This window comes from Salmo trutta, chromosome 18 (genome assembly GCF_901001165.1).
Source record: "Salmo trutta chromosome 18, fSalTru1.1, whole genome shotgun sequence".
Classification (NCBI taxonomy): Eukaryota; Metazoa; Chordata; class Actinopteri; order Salmoniformes; family Salmonidae; genus Salmo; species Salmo trutta.
This window is the reverse complement of record NC_042974.1, coordinates 29,816,829-29,837,207: the sequence shown is the minus strand read 5'-3', so window position 1 is coordinate 29,837,207 and position 20,379 is coordinate 29,816,829. Positions and strand designations below refer to the sequence as shown.

The 20,379-nt window shown below is 40.4% G+C and overlaps 1 protein-coding gene across 1 annotated transcript; it reads right to left on the bottom strand.

Annotated features, from left to right (window-relative positions):
* Window positions 1-236: 236 nt before the first annotated feature.
* On the bottom strand, window positions 237-19,396 carry LOC115153162 (potassium channel subfamily K member 18-like). The gene is made up of 3 exons (XM_029698284.1): window positions 19,116-19,396; window positions 18,786-18,941; window positions 237-1,694 (listed from the first exon to the last, which is right to left on the bottom strand). Exons 1-3 carry the CDS (start codon window positions 19,336-19,338, stop codon window positions 856-858), a joined length of 1,218 nt encoding a protein of 405 aa, XP_029554144.1. The 5' UTR covers window positions 19,339-19,396; the 3' UTR covers window positions 237-855.
* Between the last annotated feature and the right edge of the window lie 983 nt (window positions 19,397-20,379).

Here is a 20,379-nt window from a genome sequence, read left to right as displayed (position 1 = left end):
TTGTGGCATGGCTGAAATGCAGTGGAAATGTTTTTTGGGGATTCAGTTCATTTGCATGGCAAAGAGGGACTTTGCAATTAATTGCAATTAATCTGATCACTCTTCATAACATTCCAGAGTATATGCAAATTGCCATCATACAAAGTGAGGCAGCAGACTTTGTGAAAATGTATGTTTGTGTCATTCTCAAAACATTTGGCCACGTCTGTACACCCAGTGTATATTCAGGCAACAGACATGTAAGATGAATCTCACACAGATAACATCACACAATTTTGCTTAAAGTGGCACTCCAGTCTCATTTTCACCTCATTTAATACCTGATTTACTTAACAAAAGGAACATCTCAATAGGTGGTCGAGGTGAGTCATGACATATCACAAGTGGTGAGGTGAGCCTTTCCACTTTTGTTCTCTAATGTTCCTCTATTGTTCCTCAGGCAAGCAGGGAGGGTGATGACATCACGACTTCCCATCAGACCAACTCCTTGAATGCCCTATTCCTTGAAGTTTGTAATTGTGTCTAAAAAACACTATTTTTCTCAAAACTTTTTGGTTTTACCCTTGAGTGTGTGTACTTTACTGTATTTATACTTGGGATATCACTTTTCAACAGGAACATTTTAAAAATCACTGGAGGATGTCTTTAAGCTTTGGCCGCATGCACCTTTTCATTTGCTCATGCTAATGATGAGGGGTCAACTCAAGGGTTATCTTTGCACTGCCCTGAGCTAGACACTGTTCCCAAGTCAGCCGTACAGAACAACTCCACTCTAAGTGCTTTTTGGACCCACAGTGCAGGGCCTTATAACCCTAGAACTCTTGAGCTGCCTGATGGGGACAAAAACTCTTCGATTCAGTCGCTCCCCAACTCGTCATACCTCTCCACCTTCCCCCCGCTGATACAGAGCATGCACTGGCGGTAACAGCTGACGATGCGTGACTGGCCGAGCTTGAAGGCCATGGACATGATGGCCATGCCCGTGATGATGAAGACGAAGGTGAGCATGAAGTACTTGGGGTGGTTGGGCACGATGTCACCGAAGCCAATGGTGGTGAGGGTGATGAAGCAAAAGTAGTAGGCGTCAAAGGTGTCGAACTCTGTCTCCCACAGGGGCAGGATGAGGCCTCCAAACAGGATGTAGGCAAACACCACCACCAGGATGAGGAGCAGCGGGACGTTTAGCTTGTCCATACTCTCCCCGATGCCTGTGAAGTCCCAGATGGCAAAGTCCTTGGGCAAGGGAGGCATGCTGTCCAGGTCATGGCAAGAAAGGCTCCTCACCAGTGGGCCCTGCCTGTTGAAGTTCTCCCGTGCAATGATGCTGTCAAAGATCTTTGTGTTGTTCAGCAACCGGTTGGACTTGCGCTTCACAGACTGCTGGCTGTGAAGGACCTGTCGGATGTCGATGGGCTCCTGGACCACCACCTTGTGGCTGAATGTGTAGGTTCCTTCCTGGAGGCCCCCCTGGCCCCCGTCCCCTGGCTTCTCTGTGTGATGGGAGGGGAACCAGCGGCCAAATTGACGCAATCTGCAGAAGAGAGTGTGCAGGTGGATGTAGGCCCTGGACAGGAGCACGGCCATGAGGTCTCCCACATCTGTGATGACCAGGAGCATGAGGGGGATACCCACCATGGCATACAGGATACAGACCACCTTACCATTCAGGGTCACCGGATAGATCTCTCCATAACCTGAGACAAGAAGAGCAGCAAGGTATTAATTATTTCTCCCTCATATCCAAATATAATATTTTGTGACAACAATTTTGTGTCTAACTTCAAATTATATTGTAAAAATGATATGTACACTACCAACATACAACAAAGATGTGTAGAAGGTTGAAATAATACATTTTTTAAAAGATGGTTTTGGATCTACTGTGCCTTGCAAAAGTATTGGCGTTTTCCTATTTTGTTGCATTACAACTTATAATTTAAATTGATTTTTATTTGGATTTCATGTAATGGACATGCACAAAATAGGTCAAATTGGTGAAGTGAATTGAAAAAAACTACTTGTTTAAAAGAAAAGTTAAAATTTAAAAAATTAAAAGTGGTGCGTGCGTATGTCTTCACCCTTTTGCTATGAAGCCTCTAAATAAGATCTGGTGCAACCAATTACAGTCAGAAGTCACATAACTAGTTAAATAAAGTCCACCTGTGTGCAATCTAAGTGTCACATGATCTGTCACATGATCTCAGTATATATACACTTGTTTTGAAAGGCCCCAGAGTCTGCAGCACCACTAAGCAAGGGTCACCACCAAGCAAGCGGCACTATGAAGACCAAGGAGCTCTCCAAACAGGTCAGCGACAAAGAATATGGCAACACAACAAACCAAGAGGGCCGCCCACCAAAACTCACGGACCAGGCAAGGAGGGAATTAATCAGAGAGGCAACAAAGAGACCAAAGATAACCCTGAAGGAGCTGCAAAGCTCCACAGCGGAGATTGGAGTATCTGTCCATAGGACCACTTTAAGCCGTACACTCCACAGAGCTGGGCTTTAGGGAAGAGTGGCCAGAAAAAAATAAGCAAACATGTTTGGTTTTTGCCAAAAGGCATGTGGGAGAAACCCCAAACATATGGAAGAAGGTACTCTGGTCAGATGAGACTAAAATGTAGCTTTTTGGCCATCAAGGAAAACGCTATGTCTGGTGCAAACCCAACACCTCTCATCACCCCGAGAACAACATCCCTACAGTGAAGAACGGTGGTGGCAGCATCATGCTGTGGGGATGTTTTTCATTGGCAGGGACTGGGAAACTGGTCAGAATTGAAGGAATTGAAGGGCTAAATACAGGGAAATCCTTGAGGGAAACCTGTTTCAGACTTCCAGAGATTTGAGACTGGGACAGAGGTTCACCTTCCAGCAGGACAATGACCATAAGCATACTGCTAAAGCAACACTCAAGTGGTTTAAGGGGAAACATTTAAATGTCTTGAAATGGTCTAGTCAAAGCCCAGACCTTAATCCAATTGAGAATCTGTGGTATGACTTAAAGATTGCTGTACACCAGCGGAAGCCATCCAACTTGAAGGAGCTGAAGCAGTTTTGCCTTGAAGAATGGGCAAAAATCCCAGTGGCTAGATGTGCCAAGCTTGTAGAGACATCCTCCAAGAGACTTGCAGCTGTAATTGCTGCAAAAGTTTGCTCTACAAAGTATTGACTTTGGGGGGGTTGAATAATTATGCACCCTCAAGTTCTTTTTGTCTTATTTCTTGTTTGCTTCACCCCAAAAAATATTTTGCATCTTCAAAGTGGTAGGCATGTTGTGTAAATCAAATGATACACTCCCCCCCCCAAAAAATCTATTTTAATTCCAGGTTGTAAGGCAACAAAATAGGAAAAATGCCAAGAGGGTGAATACTTTTGCAAGCCACTGTATTGCTGCCATCTGTTGGTCATATCTATAATCTGCCTTTGCTGATTCTTCTCTCGGGGCATTCAGGGACATATGCTCATTGCGCAGGTATTGCTATCATAGCCTTATTATTCAGTTCTTTCAATTACAGTCAGTGCAACATTATGCTGAAAAAATACTATTAGTGGTTAAATGGTGGAATCTGCAGTCAAACAATAACAAAGTGGAAACCCCGCCACTGTTTTGGTAAAAAGCTGAGGGATAAGGCTGGAGAAATGGAACCACTCTCAAATTCACAGACATATCTATGGAAGCGATGACTGGCCATCCATGATATACAAATATAGTTTTAACCATGCTTTGAGGCTATACAGTGTTTGTTTACAATTACATTATTTACAATAAATGTAATAATACAAGCTTATATTTTTGGTTCTGGGGGGTACGACAGTTGAAGTAAACTCAATAGGCATTTATTAGGGGTTCACAGCCTATTGTTATTCTTAGATGTTTTTTCCCCTAACATGGTCAAATAACTCAAGCATAGATTAGTAACTAGAAACTAGAGGCCATCAGTAACTTGTTCAAAAAGATGGCACCGCCGTTATGAGCAGTCTCACTTAAATCATCATATTGGACGCCACATTTGACATATCTCTTAACATAGTTCAAGGAAAGCAAAGGGATTAGTTAAGAAATGGCTGAGTTATTGGTAAATCAGGAAATCAGATGTTTGATGTCCATTTAAATCCTTTGAAAAATCCACTTCACAACGGCCTATCAACTTAACCTTTTAGGGTCATCAAATAATTACCATAATGAACCATGTTTTTGCACTGATATCTTAAAAAATAAGGAAACTATTAACAATTCACTTATTTGACTATGTAATGCTAATGATTAAAATAATCATACATTTTTTTTGTCATGTACTCAAAGTCAGATTCACTACAAATGTTGTCTTTGGGCTCATCACAATGGTCCCTAAAGAGATGGAGAAAATAGCATTGATGCATTCAAAGATGGCCACACTATACCAGTGCTAAAATATGCTTCTCATGAACCATAGGACCAAATTACACCAAATGTGGAATCTAGATCCATGGTTCATATCTTAAAGATGCACTATGCAGAAATTGTTCCTCCATTTCCTGGTTGCTAAAATTGTAATTGTTTGCCTAATTTCAGTTTGTGACAAAACAAGCAAATATTGTTTAGAGAATCATTGTACAATCTAAACTGCTGTGAAATATATTTTCCATAACAAAAAATATTGTATGTTCAACTATGTGAAGCTGGTGTACTAAAACAAATGTGAAAGACGCAGAAACAAAACTTAAGAATGGGAAGCATGGAAATAGTGCACATAGAACAGATCTACCGCTTCTTAGACTTGAGTTCAATGAGAATGGCAGATCTATAACATAGATTTCAACGTGAATTTGGTCATATTGCAGCTATAACTTAGTTTAAGAAAAGCTAAGGGATTGGTCAAAAGATGGCTGAGTAATTGACAAATCCCAAATCAGATTTTACATGTCATTTTAAGCCACTGTAAACCACTGTCAACTTGCAACGTGTCATCGCTGTCATGGAATTTGGAATTGATATCTCAAAACACAAGGAAAATATTAACAACTCATTCTTTGCATATGTAATGCTGATGCTCAAAATGATCCTCATGAACCATGTCAGATTCACTCCAGATTGTGTATTGAGACTCATGATTGAACATCAAGGAAGATAGTTCCTACATGATAAAATGCTTGCTTTGATATCCAACTGATATTTTGTCCTTTCTGTCATCCTGTGAACTCAGTTAATATATTCTATTAAATGAAAAGTAAACATTTGATGTAGCAATCACAGATTGCCCCTTTTAAAGTACTGTTCAAAAGCAGCTGTTGGCTGACTTTTATGAGAGACAAGAAAATGTATCTCTGACTTATTAAAAGATTTGTACTGTCACTGAGGGGGGTGATGCTTATTAGCGTTACTCCCATAACATAGAATGGAAGGCATGCATGGTGTCACGTCCTGACCAGTAAAAGGGTTATTTGTTATTGTAGTTTGGTCAGGACGTGGCAGAGGGTATTTGTTTTATGTGGTTCGGGGTGGTGTTTTTGTAGAAGGGTATTTGATTTATGTATTCCGGGGTTTTTGGGCACTGTTCCTTGTTAATGTATTTCTATGTTTAGTCTAGTTAGTTGTATTTCTATGTTTAGGTTAATGGGGGGTTGGACTCTCAATTGGAGGCAGGTGCTTTCTCGTTGCCTCTGATTGAGAGTCCTATATATGGGTATGTGTTTGGTTTAGTGTTTGTGGGAGATTGTCTCTTGTTTTGCATGGGTGAGCGTTACAAGACTGTTTAGTTGTTTGTGAGTTCTTCGTCGTTTGTTATTTTGGTGTTTTCTTGGTTTCAATAAATATCAAGATGAGCATTCACATTCCTGCTGCGTTTTGGTCCTCCATTCCAGACGACAACCGTGACACATGGATTACCATGCATTTTCTCTCACTTGAGAGTGTCCCTGGAGATAATGGTGACATGATGTAGCACTAACTTAATAACAGTGAAATCTCACACTATAGACACACATCATTGCCTCATCGACACATGCACAATAACGATCTCATACAAGCTCAATAATTGACAACTTTGTCTACTATGGGATAAAGATAGGAAATGGTTGATGGGATCCATTGTGGCTTTTTAGTAGCGACATGAGGATACAATTGAAGTCGGAAGTTTACATACACCTTAGCCAAATACATTTAAACTCAGTTTTTCACAATTCCTGACATTTAATCCTAGTAAAAATGTCCTGTCTTAGGTCAGTTAGGATCACCACTTTATTTTCAGAATGTGAAATGTCAGAATAATAGTAGAGAGAATTATTTATTTCAGCTTTTATTTCTTTCATCACATTCCCAGTGGGTCAGAAGTTTACAGACTCAATTAGTATTTGGTAGCATTGCCTTTAAATTGTTTAACTTGAGTCAAACATTTCGGGTAGCCTTCCACAAAGTTCCCACAATAAGTTGGGTGAATTTTGGCACATTCCTCCTGACAGAGCTAGTGTAACTGAGTCAGGTTTGTAGGCCTCCTTGCTCCCACACACTTCAATTCTGCCCACAAATTGTCTATAGGATTGAGGTCAGGGCTTTGTGATGGCCACTCCAATACCTTGACTTTGTTGTCCTTAAGCCATTTTGCCACAACTTTAGAAGTATGCTTGGGGTCCATTTGGAAGACCCATTTGTGACCGAGCTTTAACTTCCTGACTGATGTCTTGAGATGTTGCTTCAATATATCCACATATTTTTCCTACCTCATGATGCCATCTATTTTGTGAAGTGCACCAGTTCCTCCTGCAGCAAAGCACCCCCACAACATGATGCTGCCACCCCATGCTTCATGGTTGGGATGGTGTTCTTTGGCTTGCAAGCCTCCCCCTTTTTCCTCCAAACATAACGATGGTCATTATGGCCAACAGTTCTATTTTTGTTTCATCAGACCAGAGGACATTTCTCCAAAAAGTACAATCTTTGTCCCCTTGTGCAGTTTCAAATCGTAGTCTGGCTTTTTTATGTCGGTTTTGGAGCAGTGGCTTCTTCCTTGCTGAGCGGCCTTTCAGGTTATGTCGATATAGGACTCGTTTTACTGTGGATATAGATACTTTTGTACCGGTTTCCTCCAGCATCTTCACAAGGTCCTTTTCTGTTGTTCTGGGATTGATTTGCACTTTTCGCATCATCTCTAGGAGACAGAACGGGTCTCCTTCCTGAGCGGTTTGATGGCTTCGTGGTCCCATGGTGTTTATACTTGCGTACTATTGTTTGTACAGATGAACGTGGTACCTTCAGGCGTTTGGAAATTGCTCCCAAGGATGAACCAGACTTGTGGAGGTCTACATTTTTTTCCTGAGGTCTTGGCAGATTTCTTTAGTTTTTCCCATGATGTCAAGCAAAGAGGCACTGAGTTTGAAGGTTTGCCTTGAAATACATCCACAGGTACACCTCCGATAGGCTAATTGACATCATTTGAGTCAATCAGAAGCTTCTAATGCCATGACATCATTTTATGGAATTTTCCAAGCTGATTACAGCCACAGTCAACTTAGTGTATGTAAACTTCTGACCCACTGGAATTGTGATACAGTGAATTATTAGTCAAATAATCTGTCTGTAAACAATTGTTGGAAAAATTACTTGTGTCATGCACAAAGTAGATGTCTTAACCGACTTGCCAAAACTATAGTTTGTTAACAAGACATTTGTGGAGTGGTTGACAAACGAGTTTTAATGACTCCAACCTAAGTGTATGTAAACTTCCAACTTCAACTGTATATTGTGGTGATCTTGGAGACTAAAACCTAGCAAACAATACTTGTCAATACAGTGGAAAGAAATATGTCTTAGGACCACTAATCTCATTTGGTGATGGGAAATGCATCTTGCTCTTCGAGGGTATTTTTTCAGTAATTTGTGGCCTTCCTGTTTGCCAACCAAGCTATTATCCATTAGCCACGGACCACAATAACTATCATATATCAGACCTTAACAGACTTTCTAATGTATTAATGTTAACAGACTTCCTAATGTATTAATGTTAACAGACTTCCTAATGTATTAATGGCTCATTAGACAATCATCCTGTTGAATATTTTATTGCCTGCCAACTGTACAGTGTACACTAAAAGTTGCCAGATTCAGAACAATGCTAAACAAGATTGACATATTATTCATCAGCAGGTAGCCTATCGATTAAGAGCGTTGGTCCACTAACCGAAAGGTTGCTAGTTCGAATCTCCAAGTTGACTAGGTGAAAAATCTGTCGGTGCCCTTGAGCAAGGCACTTAACCCTAATTGCTTCTGTAAGTCGCTCTGGATAAGTGCGTCTCCTAAATGATTCAAATCTGCAGTTGATGGAATGGCACATTAACAATCACGTCTAGGCACTTATGCTGTTGCTTACAATGGCTTTTGAGTGAAGTCAAGACTGGTGGTGAAGCCAAGTCAATGATCTGTGATCTCCACTAGAAGAGAGCTGAAAGAGAAGGCTAACCAATATCTTATCTTATAACTTTAAATACTGGACATACACTACATTGTCCTCACACTCCCTCAATATAGTAGTAGTTGTCGTGTCTATGACCACATCTATCATTGACAGTTAAATTATTTGACCATTTGGAGGTCAAGGCCCCTGGGCACGTGCCCTGCATGCCTGATCGGTATTCGGCCATGATTACTACAAGATTAGATAGCTAGCTAGAATAATTTACCCAATCTAAAAATTGTTAGCTGACATGGCTAATTTAGTGACTGTCAGTGACTGACATAACAAGAGAAAAACTGCTGATACACAAACAAATTTCGACCCTGCACCTTGTGTATTCTACTATTCTAACTCTCAACAGTAAGTTGAGACCCTGACTGTTCCCCCCCAAAAACCAACTGTTTATGTTGCTTATCCCTGTGGCCGGCCCTGCTAAACACAATAGAAAATGTTTGTTTCCTCTGGGAAATAATTGTTAGGGAGGGGGTCAGGAAACCAAATTTGTTTAATTTAGAATGTCTATGTATGTGCTAGATACAAGTCAATGTCAACCATTTTTTTAACAATTCATTTGAAAAAGGGATATGGGTTGGATGAATATAAATTCATATTACAGTCCAGACTTTTTGGAAAATGTTTACAAATCGGTCACCCTATAAATAATACTGATAACTTTGTCCATGAAATGATCTAACGTGCACAAATGTGTAACATTTATTATACTGTATTTCCATGTAATGACAAACTATGTATCAGAAAGCTAATGTAGAAGTCAAGTTGGCTATGGTAGGAATTACAGAGAGACAAATCACCAAAATATCACAGATTCAATCCCTGTTGGCCAAACATGTTGTTTCATGGTTGACTGCTGATGGATGGAGAGCAGGTCCTCAATTTTCTACAGCACTGCACATAGCCACTAAGACCAAAGTACATCAAGCCTCAGGCAAACAACATGAGCCAATGTGGTGGAAATCTCAGTGACCAAAGAGATAAGAGAGACAGTCCTATTTGTCTTAAGGTTAATCTTTTTAAACTATTTACATTGATATTGTACTAACACATCATATATGGTGTTCGAAATCCATGTATATGTCTTTCAAGCATGCTCATTTATTTTTACAGGAAAACCATTGTTGCTTAGAGGCTGTCAATCTGTGAGTGACAGTAGGCTGTTTGAGATTGCACAGATTGAAAATGTGCCAGCCTGAATGGCATGATGCGCTGTTCCAAGTTGTCAAATGAGGGTTTGTGAGGTCATGAAAAGTCCCGGAAAGGAGTTTTATAATTGTTGGTAATGTAATTCATTAAAGCACACTTTCAAATATGATCAATCCATTAAAAAAGTATATATATCAGCCATTATCGGAATGACCCTTCAGTGCATGTCTGTGGTGCTGCGTGTGTGCCAGTGCAACACGCCAGTGCGAGTGGGCCATTGCCCAAGGAGAGAGCGCAAGGGCGCAGCCAGGGATTTTGGGCCCCATGAAAAGATATCACATTGGGCCCCACCACCACAGGCCACACCAACCCTGCACAATTGTTGTAACCACACACCTCCAGAACCCAGTCGACCCATTCAAAGCTTTAAATAACTCTACCATTGCAGGCTTTCAACTCTCTTGTAGTCCAATATATACTGTACGATATTTACTGACAGTGAGCTGTGAAAATATAACACTGTGTGTGTGTGTGCAGCATTCTGCATACAGTGGAATTCACTATTTGATGCAAGACTGATACCCTCTATAAGAAATGTGCTACAGGCCATCTTTTACAGTCTAAATGTAATTTTAATGGGAAAATTCTCTTAACATTATTGAATAACTTAAAATAAATATAACTTAAATATACATGAACCTCTTCAATTAAAATAAATTAACATTATCATCTATAGAATGATATAACAAACATAATTATAAAATCAGAAGCAGATTTTTGAACTAAGCATACATACCAACTAGAAAATAAGCAGCTGTAAAAGTGGATATGGGAAATGGAAAACAAAATGGAAATGGAAATGAAAAGGCCTCATGGTGGCTCAGTTGGTAGAGCATGGTGTTTGCAACGCCAGCATGGTGTGTCCCACGCCAGGGTTGTGGGTTCGATTCCCATGGGGGGCCAGTACAAAAACAAATGCATGAAATGAAATGTATGCATTCACTACTGTAAGTCGCTCTGGATAAGAGCGTCTGCTAAATGACGTAAAATGTAGAGGAAAGGTCAAGTGGTCACCAAATCAATAGGTTTATTCCACTTGTGGTCTTGATTGTGTACAACACATTTTATGACAATCCTGCCATTACTTTGAGATATATATTTTTCTCAGTCTTGTTCTCAGCCTGTGGGCATCATGTGTGTAGTGATCCAATATCCATAACCATGCCATTTAACAGTTATCACTGGCCCTTGCTCAGTCTTACTCACCAAGAGCCTAGCGCCGAGCCTTCTTGCTAGCAAAGTCACTGATCAAGTCTTTGAAGTCCAGCTTTCTAGCTAACTGACTTTCAGTGGACAGCATGGCAAGACTGCAAAGCCTGCCCTGGGACATAGCGGACCTCAAATAGTTTATCAGTTTTAGCTTACTGAAAGCTCTTTTGCCACCAGCAAGTCACAGGCAGTTTGCAAAATATACATAAAGCTATGCACACTTCTCCAAAAAATGCTTTGTAGCTGCATCTTACAAATTGCTTTCAGGAAACAAACAGGGGACAAGTTAGGGGGAAAGTGGCAGCACATACAGTGTTCAGGTGTCTTACTTCATTTTGAAACTCAGGTGTAAGATCTCTGGAGTACTTCATGATCAGTGGTTGGCACACAGAAGGGACTTTATCCTCACTAATCTGCCCAACTTTCAGGACAGCAGACATTTCTTCAACAATTTTTGCAGTGGTGTGGAACCTAGTGTCCAAGTCACTTATGATGTTGTCCATAGCAGTAAAAAACACTGTGTTCTGAAACATCGTTGCTGCACTGTCCTGAGCTGTCTCCTCTTGAGAGGTCTCATCATGGAATCTCTTCCTTTTCCTCTGTGTTCCCAAACACCGCTGCTGCACTGTCCTGAGCCGTCTCCTCTTGAGAGGTCTCATCATGGAATCTCTTCCTTTTCCTCTGTGTTCCCAAACACCGCTGCTGCACTGTCCTGAGCTGTCTCCTCTTGAGAGGTCTCATCATGGAATCTCTTCCTTTTTCTCTGGTGGCTGTGTTCCTTGCTAAATTTAGGTGCAACATCCATTTGCGTAGCAATCAGTGTTGCCTCAGACAGGAGAGACTGCATCTCTTCCTTTAAGGCTCTGATATTGGCTGCCTCTGTGTCAAGTGAGATTTTTCCTGACTGAAGAATCACATTCCTGTCATCAATATATTGCCAACTGACATGTCATTCAACACAATGCTGCTCACCTCCTTCTTCAGTTGGGAGACAGGGCTGGTTCAGGGGTATGGAGATTGGGAGACAGGGCTGCTGAGCTTGAAGCTGCATCTGTTGGGCCTGGCACCAGGCAGGGGCATGGGCAATTGATTTAGTATGAATAGCTTGCTAAAAGTTTGCCTGTGTTTAAAGACTTAAACCCCCTTCTCCAATATATTGTAGAAGAAGCCCCCCCCCAAGAAGTCACAGCATGTCACATCAGCATCCAGCTCTGCAGGATCAGGTACTGTATAGTAATCCTCACACTCGGGTCCTCAGCCAATCCAGTCTGGTACACAAGGGAGGTAGTCCGACAGTCCAGGTTACAACTGGTAATCTCACAGATATTGCTCTCTCTTCTCCCGCTCTTCTTAACGCACTTTGCTCTCTCCTACTCTGCCAATTTTTGGCAGGCTGCTTCCTCCTTTATCCCCAAGCACTCCCTGGCTTAACGAACGACAGCCTTACCTCATTGGGGCAGGAAGTCCATATAAGGGTCAGGGGTGGAGCCAGCGGGCTGCAAGATATCTCCCCTCAATAACCACTTCCCTCACCTCTCTCTGCCGTCTGCCACAGTATTTACAGACATACTAACTAGATCAACAATTCTAAACATAACTTGTAGCAGTTATCTCGCTAGTTAACTATAACTAACTAAGCATTCGTTTCGTTACTGCCTTTCCACCGGCAATGTACAGCATAAATACATCTGCACCGTTGAAAAGCTGGGATTCCCCTTTATTAAACAGTAGCCATGTAATTGCGACAACGTTAAACATATTCTAAGAATAGCCTAATTGACAAATAAATTGCTGCGCATAGATCTCCCCCGAAACATGAATATTTTAGCCTTATATATTAATCTTGGTGGGGCAAACTCAACAAAGTTTTTTACTTGCATGCCAGCAAAGCCATTATTTTATTTTATTTTGTCACGCTCTGACCTAGGGGAGCTGTGTTTTTCTGTTTAGTTAGGTCAGGGTGTGATAGATGGGTGGGCATTCTATGTTTTGTTTTCTATGTTTTGGCCAGGTATGGTTTCTAATCAGAGGCAGCTGTCTATCGTTGTCTCTGATTGGAAGCCATACTTAGGCAGCCTGTTTTTCCTGTGTTGGTGTGGGTAGTTGTTTTCCGTTTTGTGAGTATCACCTGACGGAACTGTTGTTGGTCGTTTTGTTGTTTTGTTAAAGTATATTCATTAAAGTAAATATGAGCACTCTACACGCCGCGCCTTGGTCCCCTTTATACGACCCGCGTTACAGATTTGCCATTTGTGGTCTGAAAAGGAAGGAAAATACAATACACTTTTATAGACAATATACCGACACACAGACAGCGCATTGCGCAAACAAAACAACCCTCGCAATATCAGCTGGAATTAGACGGGTCTATTGCTGAACCTTTTGTTGAAAAAAAACAATTTGAATGGGAAGAGACTGTCACTGGCAAACATAGTTACAGACCGAACAACATTATATAGGATCCCCTCATTAAGAAAAACCCATGAGCTAACTATAGTACACAAAGTACACAAAGTACACAAAAGAATTAAATCATTCCAACATTGCCTAAAATTATGAATAAGATACTTAGGAGATAGACCTAGTGGAGGCTGCTGAGGGGAGGATGGAGTGTAATGGCTGCAATGGAGTGAATGGAATGGTATCAAACAATGTGTTTGCTACCATTCCATTCAATTCATTCCGGCCATTATTTTTGAGCCGTCCTCCTCTCAGCAGACTCCAATGCTGTTTAAAAGGTATAGGGGGCAGTATTTCATTTTCGGATGAAAAGCGTGCCCAGAGTAAACAGCCTAATATTCGGGCCCAAAGTCAAATATTTGCATATTATTAGTAGATTTGGATAGAAAACACTCTGAAGTTTCTAAAACTATTTGACTGATGTCTGTGAGTATAACAGAACTCCTATGGCAGGCAAAAACCTGAGAAAAATCCAACCAGGAAGTGGGAAATCTGATGCTTGTAGTCTTTTCAAGTCATTGCCTATCTAACACACAGTGACTTAGGGTTCATTTGGCACTTCCTAAGGCTTCCACTAGATGTCAACAGTCTTTAGAACCTTGTTTCAGGCTTTTGCAGTGAACAGAGAGCGAACAAGAAGGCTGGGAAGTTGGTGACTTAGAAAATGACATGAGTTCAGTGGCACGCGTTCACGTGATGAGGTAGCTGTGTTCCATAACATTTTTCAAGACATTGGAATTGTCCGGTTGGAATTTTATTGAAGTTTTATGTTATAAAGGCCCTAAAGATTGATGCTATACAATGTTTGACATGTTTCTACGAAGGTAAATATAACTTTTTTTGACTTTTCGTCGTGAAATTTTCAGCGCGCTTCCTACATTTGGAGTAGCTTACTTAACGCGCAAACAACAAGGAGGTATTTGGACATAAATTATGGACTTTATCGAACAAAACAACATTTATTGTGTGTCTGGGATTCCTGAGAGTGCATTCTGATGAAGATCATCAAAGGTACGTGAATATTTATAATGCTATTTATGATTTTAGATGACTCCAAAATGGCGGGTATCTGTATTGCTGGTTTGGTTTTCTGAGCGCTGTACTCAGATTATTGCAAAGTGTGCTTTCCCCATGAAGCTTTTTTGAAATCTGTCACAGCGGTTGCATTAAGGAGATGTTTATCTATAATTCTTTGAATAACAGTTTAATATTTTATCAACGTTTATGATGAGTATTTTTGTAAATTGTAGTGCTCATTCACCGGAAGTTTTGGAGGCAAAATATTTTCTGAACATCATGCGCCAATGTAAAATGGGTTTTTTGGATATAAATATGAACTTTATCGAACAAAACATACATATGTTGTGTAACATTGAGTCCTAGGAGTGTCATCTGATGAAGATCGTTAAAGGTTAGTGCTTAATTTTAGCTGTATTTCTGGTTTTTGTGACGCCTCTCCTGCTTGGAAAATGGCTGTGTGTTTTTTCTTGTTGACGCTCTGTCCTGACATAATCTAACTTTATGCTTTCGCCGTTTTTAGCTTTTTGAAATCGGACAATGTGGTTGGATTTAGGAGAAGTGTATCTTTAAAATGGTGTAAAATAGTTGTATGTTTGAGAAATTTGAATTATGAGATTTTGTTGTTTTGAATTTGCCGCCCTGATATTTCACTGGCTGTTGATAGTGTGTACCGCGGGTGGGACGTTAGCGTCCCACGTAGCCCATAGAAGTTAAGCAATAAATCAATTGAGATGTACAAACTTTGGCATAAGGGAATGATGAGCTGATTGGAGGCAATTTGTAATTTCGAAGAAGACATTAATGAGCGAGTAGTCAATATAACTATTTGTTCAGCACTTTTGAAATGTACAGCGACAGAATTCAGAACATGGGATGTTCTTACTGTATTCTCCCTGTACACCAAGTCAGAACCGTAGGATAAATAACGGGGATATGAAGCAGACAATGAAAGCTCCTACAATATTCACTGATGACATTTCCCTAAAAACAGGCGACAGGCTGCATGTGCACCACCAAGTCAAAACAGTAGGCTTAGGGGGAGATGGACCAAATTCTTAGAGTGAGACAAATGGGCTACTAACAGCTTACTACACAACATACACTTAGTATTACTTTCTTAGCTACTGTATACATATCTCCCTGGCATATTACATAATTTATGGCGCAGTACACAAGGCATATTTTTGGAGGTTGTTGTGCTGTGCTCACTTGAACGTGGTGCTGCGGTCTGTCTTGTGGGCAAACTTTGTCATCTAAGTCTGGCATTCTCTGGATTTATGGTGCTTTCAAGACAACTGGGAACTCAACAGTAAACAAGGTCGAATCATGATGTCAGTGATCTTTAGGTCAGCACTCTAGAAAGAGGCCCGAGTTCCCAACTAGAAATTCTGAGTTGGATGACCGTTCAAAACACATATTTCCAGTCCAAGCTCGTTTTTTCAGAGTTCCCAGTTGTCTTGAATGCACTGAATTCTGAGATTTCCCAGTTCCGAGTTTCCAGTTGTTTTGAATGCAGCAGAAGTCATGCTTGATTGACAGCATGGCCAATGCATTCAACCTTTTCTGGCCCATGGTGTTGCATGTGAATGTTGATCCTTTTAAGCTTGGATAAAAGACCCTTTCAGAAAGATGTTTTAAATCCTTAAACCCAGACTTAGACCACACACCCTCACCATTGAATAGTGATTGCTTTGTGACGCTTGCAGTCAGCCATTGATTCCTTCCAAACCACTCATTGATGAATTTGCGTTTTACAACTTGTTTAATGTTTATCTCCAATGGCCGATGCACACTGATACGTTTTATCTACACTGAACAAAAATATGAACGCATAATATTAGTGTTTGTCTTATGTTTCATGAGCTGAAATAAAAGATCCCAGAAATGTTTTATACGCACAAAAAGCTTATTTGTCTCAGATTTTGTGCACCAATTTCTTTACATCCCTGTTAGTGAGCATTTCTCCTTTGCCAAGATAATCCATCCACTTGACAAGTGTGGCATATCAAGAAGGTGATTAAACAGCATGATCATTATACAGGTGCACCTTGTGCTGGGGAAAATAAAAGGCCATTCTAAAATGTTCAGTTTTGTCAGACAACACAATGCTGAAGATGTCTCAAGTTTTGAGGGAGTGTGCAATTGGTATGCGGCCTTCCCTGTGGCTCAGTTGGTAGAGCATGGTGTGCGCAACGCCAGGGTTGTGGGTTCGATTCCCACGGGGGGCCAGTACAAACAAATGCATGAAATTAAATGTATGCATTCACTAATGTAAGTCGCTCTGGATAAGAGCGTCTGCTAAATGACTAAAATGTAAATGTAAAAATGTATGCTGTCTGCAGGAATGTCCATCAGAGCTGTTTTAGAGAATTTGGCAGTACGTCCAACCGGCTTCACAACCGCAGACCACTTGTATGGCGTCGTGTTCGCGAGCGGTTTGCTGATGTCAACGTTGTGAATAGAGTGCCCCGTGGTGGTGGGGTTATGGTATGGGCAGGCATAAGCTATGGACAACAAATACAAATGTATTTGATCTTTGTCAATTATAATACTGAGGCCCATTGTTTCAGCATGATAATGCATGGCCCCATGTCACAATGATCTGTAGACAATTCCTGGAAGCTGAAAATATCCAAGTTCTTCCATGGCCTGCATACTCACCAGACATGTCACCCATTGAGCATGTTTGGGATGCTCTGGATCAATGTGTACAACAGAGTGTTCCAGTTCCCGCCAATATCCAGCAACTTCGCACTGCCATTGAAGAGGAGTGGGGCAACATTCCACAGTCCACAATCAACAGCCTGATCAACTAACTATATGCAAAGAATATGTGTCGCGCTGCATGAGGCAAATGGCGGTCACACCAGATACTGAGTGGTTTTCTGATCCACGCCCCTACCTTTTTTTAAGGTATCTGTGACCAACAGATGCATATCTGTATTCCCAGTCATGTGAAATCCTAGATTAGGGCTTATTGAATGTATTTCAATTGACTTATTTCCTTATATGAACTGTAACTCAGTAAAATCTTTGAAATTGTTGCATGTTTCGTTTATATTTTTGTTCAGTATGTAATTTCTCTTCATATGACAAGGATGGAAAATAATTTACCAGTAGATTGTCAACATGATTCATGATGATGAGTCCTTGTCAAGCTTGCTAGCTACGATTGTGAACGTATGATGTTAACATGATCCTTCCACCCCATCTATAATAATGGAAAAATGTATGTAATAAATGTATCACTAGCCACTTTAAACAATGCCACTTTTATATGTTTACATACCCTACATTACTCATCTCATATGTATATACTGTACTCTATACCATCTACTGCATCTTGCCATCTTGATGTAATGTATCACTAGCCACTTTAAACAATGCCACTTTTATATGTTTACGTATCCTACATTACTCATATCATTTGTATATACAGTACTCTATACCATCTACTGCATCTTGCCTATGCCAATCTATGCCATCACTCATTCATATATTTTTTTATGTGCATATTCTTATTCATTCCTTTACACTTGTGTGTATAAGGTAATTGTTGTGAAATTGTTAGGTTAGATTACTCGTTGGATATTACTGCATTGTTGGAACTTGAAGCACAAGCATTTCACTACACTCGCATTAACATCTGCTAACCATGTGTATGTGACAAATAACATTTTATTTTATTTGATAAAGCTACTGTAGATGTAAAGTTATTTGACGTAATTTTATCTCAGGCCAATTACTTTGACTCTTCTTGGACGGGCACTTCTAATGTAAATCTATGGCTGCACCCAAGGGGGCATGAACTGCCTAACTCTCCCTGTAGATTTGGCGGTGACGTAGTCTCTCCACTTAGCCAATCACGGCGCATCTATTGAAGATTACCAATGCCTACGCTATGCATTTTTGCTGGCTGCCCCTTCACCACAGAAAGCACTGAGCTAGGCTGAAACATCTCCATTTTGGAGCTGCCTTACTCAAGAAAAAGAATATGTTTTTATGTTGTTTAACTCAATGTTTTTGATTTTTTTTTACATTGTTTGCAAACTGATGTGACACGAAATAATGAAAAACTAATTTGCAAAACAGGCACACAAAAAAATTATAGACGGGTTGCAACTGCTGCAATGCAGGACTGCTTAAAATGTTGCTTTAAAAAGGCTTCTGAAGTTTGTAATTTGTACTTTTAAATTTTGTACTTGATATCCCCATATGAAAATGAATCAACCCCTACAAAAATGTCCATTAATTGTAATTATCCACATAATAATTCACATTTCCTATTGCTGCAGGATTATTTTCCTGCAGTAGCAAATTAAAATCCTACACCTGCACACCAGTATTGTAGTATAGGCCTAAAGTGTTGTCTTTATTGGGAATATTTTGTGTTTGTTTTGCATGTCTTTTGAAATGTAACTTATGTTTGTGCATTAGATGACTTACCCACGGTTGTGAATACAGTACAGCAGAAGAACAAGGATGCATCATATGTCCATCGCTCTGGACGTTGAAGCCATATGGACTTAAACCCCCTGTTGATTTCTTTCTCTAGTTCTTTCACCAAATCTTGTTCTTGAGTAGAATTGCTGGACGAATTAACTGCAAGTAAAATGCTATTATTTGAATAAAAGTAGCCTACAGTTAAAAAACAAAACTAATTTACATCACATTTTCACCCTATCTATAAAGACTTTACAACTCACACGTATTACAAAAACCAAATGTATACAGGTGTTATCAACATAGATCTAGCTTTCTGGTATTTCACCTTACCTGGATAATTCTGAATTGTGCGCACTAGTTCACCCAAAAACTCACGATATTCCCCTTCTGTTTTGTACACACGCCCTCCCTCTATGTACCAGAATAGCACCGCTCCCAAGGCTGCATATCCAACGAGTGAAAGTATTAGAAAAACGTGAGGAAACAGCTTCCATAGATTCCACTTTTTTGACTTCTCTATCGAACTTCGTGCCTTTCCCTCTGTCAACGACATCTTCCAGTCTCTGAAGAGCTATTGTATCGCAATTCCAAATGATCTCTCCACGGTAAGGCTGTCAAGACGGTCCGATGGCAAGAAGCGCAGGACCTGGCCAATCCTCTGCATTAAGCAAACCCTGACTCAAAGTCCCCCAGGAGACAAGTGCTATTGACTCCAACGAATTATCCCTCCATTTGTAGTCTAACCATCCACAGACACGGCAGAAATATGTTGTCTTTTGGAAGGCATCCAACAATTAAGATGCATCTTAATGCATCTTCATCTCAGGATGAAACTCCACAAAAGAGGACACTTATTCGTTTGGTACTTGATTTCACATTAAAGCCTCCTAAACGGGATAATGCAATTGCCATTTTAATCAGTTAACACAATTTGATCTTGCCCCGTTGCCTTTTTGTACATTGAGCAACAGGTGTTGATCTGTATTTAGCTAGCCCATATGCCAGTGTGGTTTCAGAGGAACAACTCCAGGCTTCTCAAATACCAGGCAGTAAAAGAGACAATACAATGCACAGGGACAAAACGACCTTAAAAACATCTTACAACCATTACAACTAACTTCTGCTGCCATAAATCACAATGAAAATCATTGAGTGAATCATGACCATTGCTAAAACATTGCCTACTGAAAATAGGCCTACTGTTTTACTGTTTTACTGGCCTACTCTTTTACTGTTTTGTGATATTTAATGTACAAAGAGCCTGCTGTGAGGCAAGAAAGATGCATCTCTTTAAATGTTTGAATTTTGCTTAAAATGTATTGCCTGTTTAATCCAACGAATCACGTTAACAGGAGCACAATGTCAGACGGTCCATTTAAAGTATTTTCAGTCTGTTGCCAAGATCCAAATGGGTGTAAGTCTGACAGTGGCAATTGTTAAGGGAGTCAACTCAGGGAGGATGTTTTAGGCTCTCAAGCTAAGTTTTGCATTGTGTGAGCGTGGTTCACCGAAACACATGTAATGAAACTAACTTACCAGGTTGTCCAATTTTGTGAGAGTGGCAATAAAGAACCTTCTGTGCCAGGTGCATCAA

Coding starts and splice junctions, on each gene's coding strand:
- LOC115153162 (XM_029698284.1), bottom strand. CDS start 19,338: ATGTCGTTGACAGAGGGAAAGGCACGAAGTTCGATAGAGAAGTCAAAA. Junction 18,942..19,115: donor CACAATTCAGAATTATCCAG/GTAAGGTGAAAT, acceptor TTTTACTTGCAG/TTAATTCGTCCAGCAATTCT. Junction 1,695..18,785: donor TACTGTATTCACAACCGTGG/GTAAGTCATCTA, acceptor TTCTTGTCTCAG/GTTATGGAGAGATCTATCCG.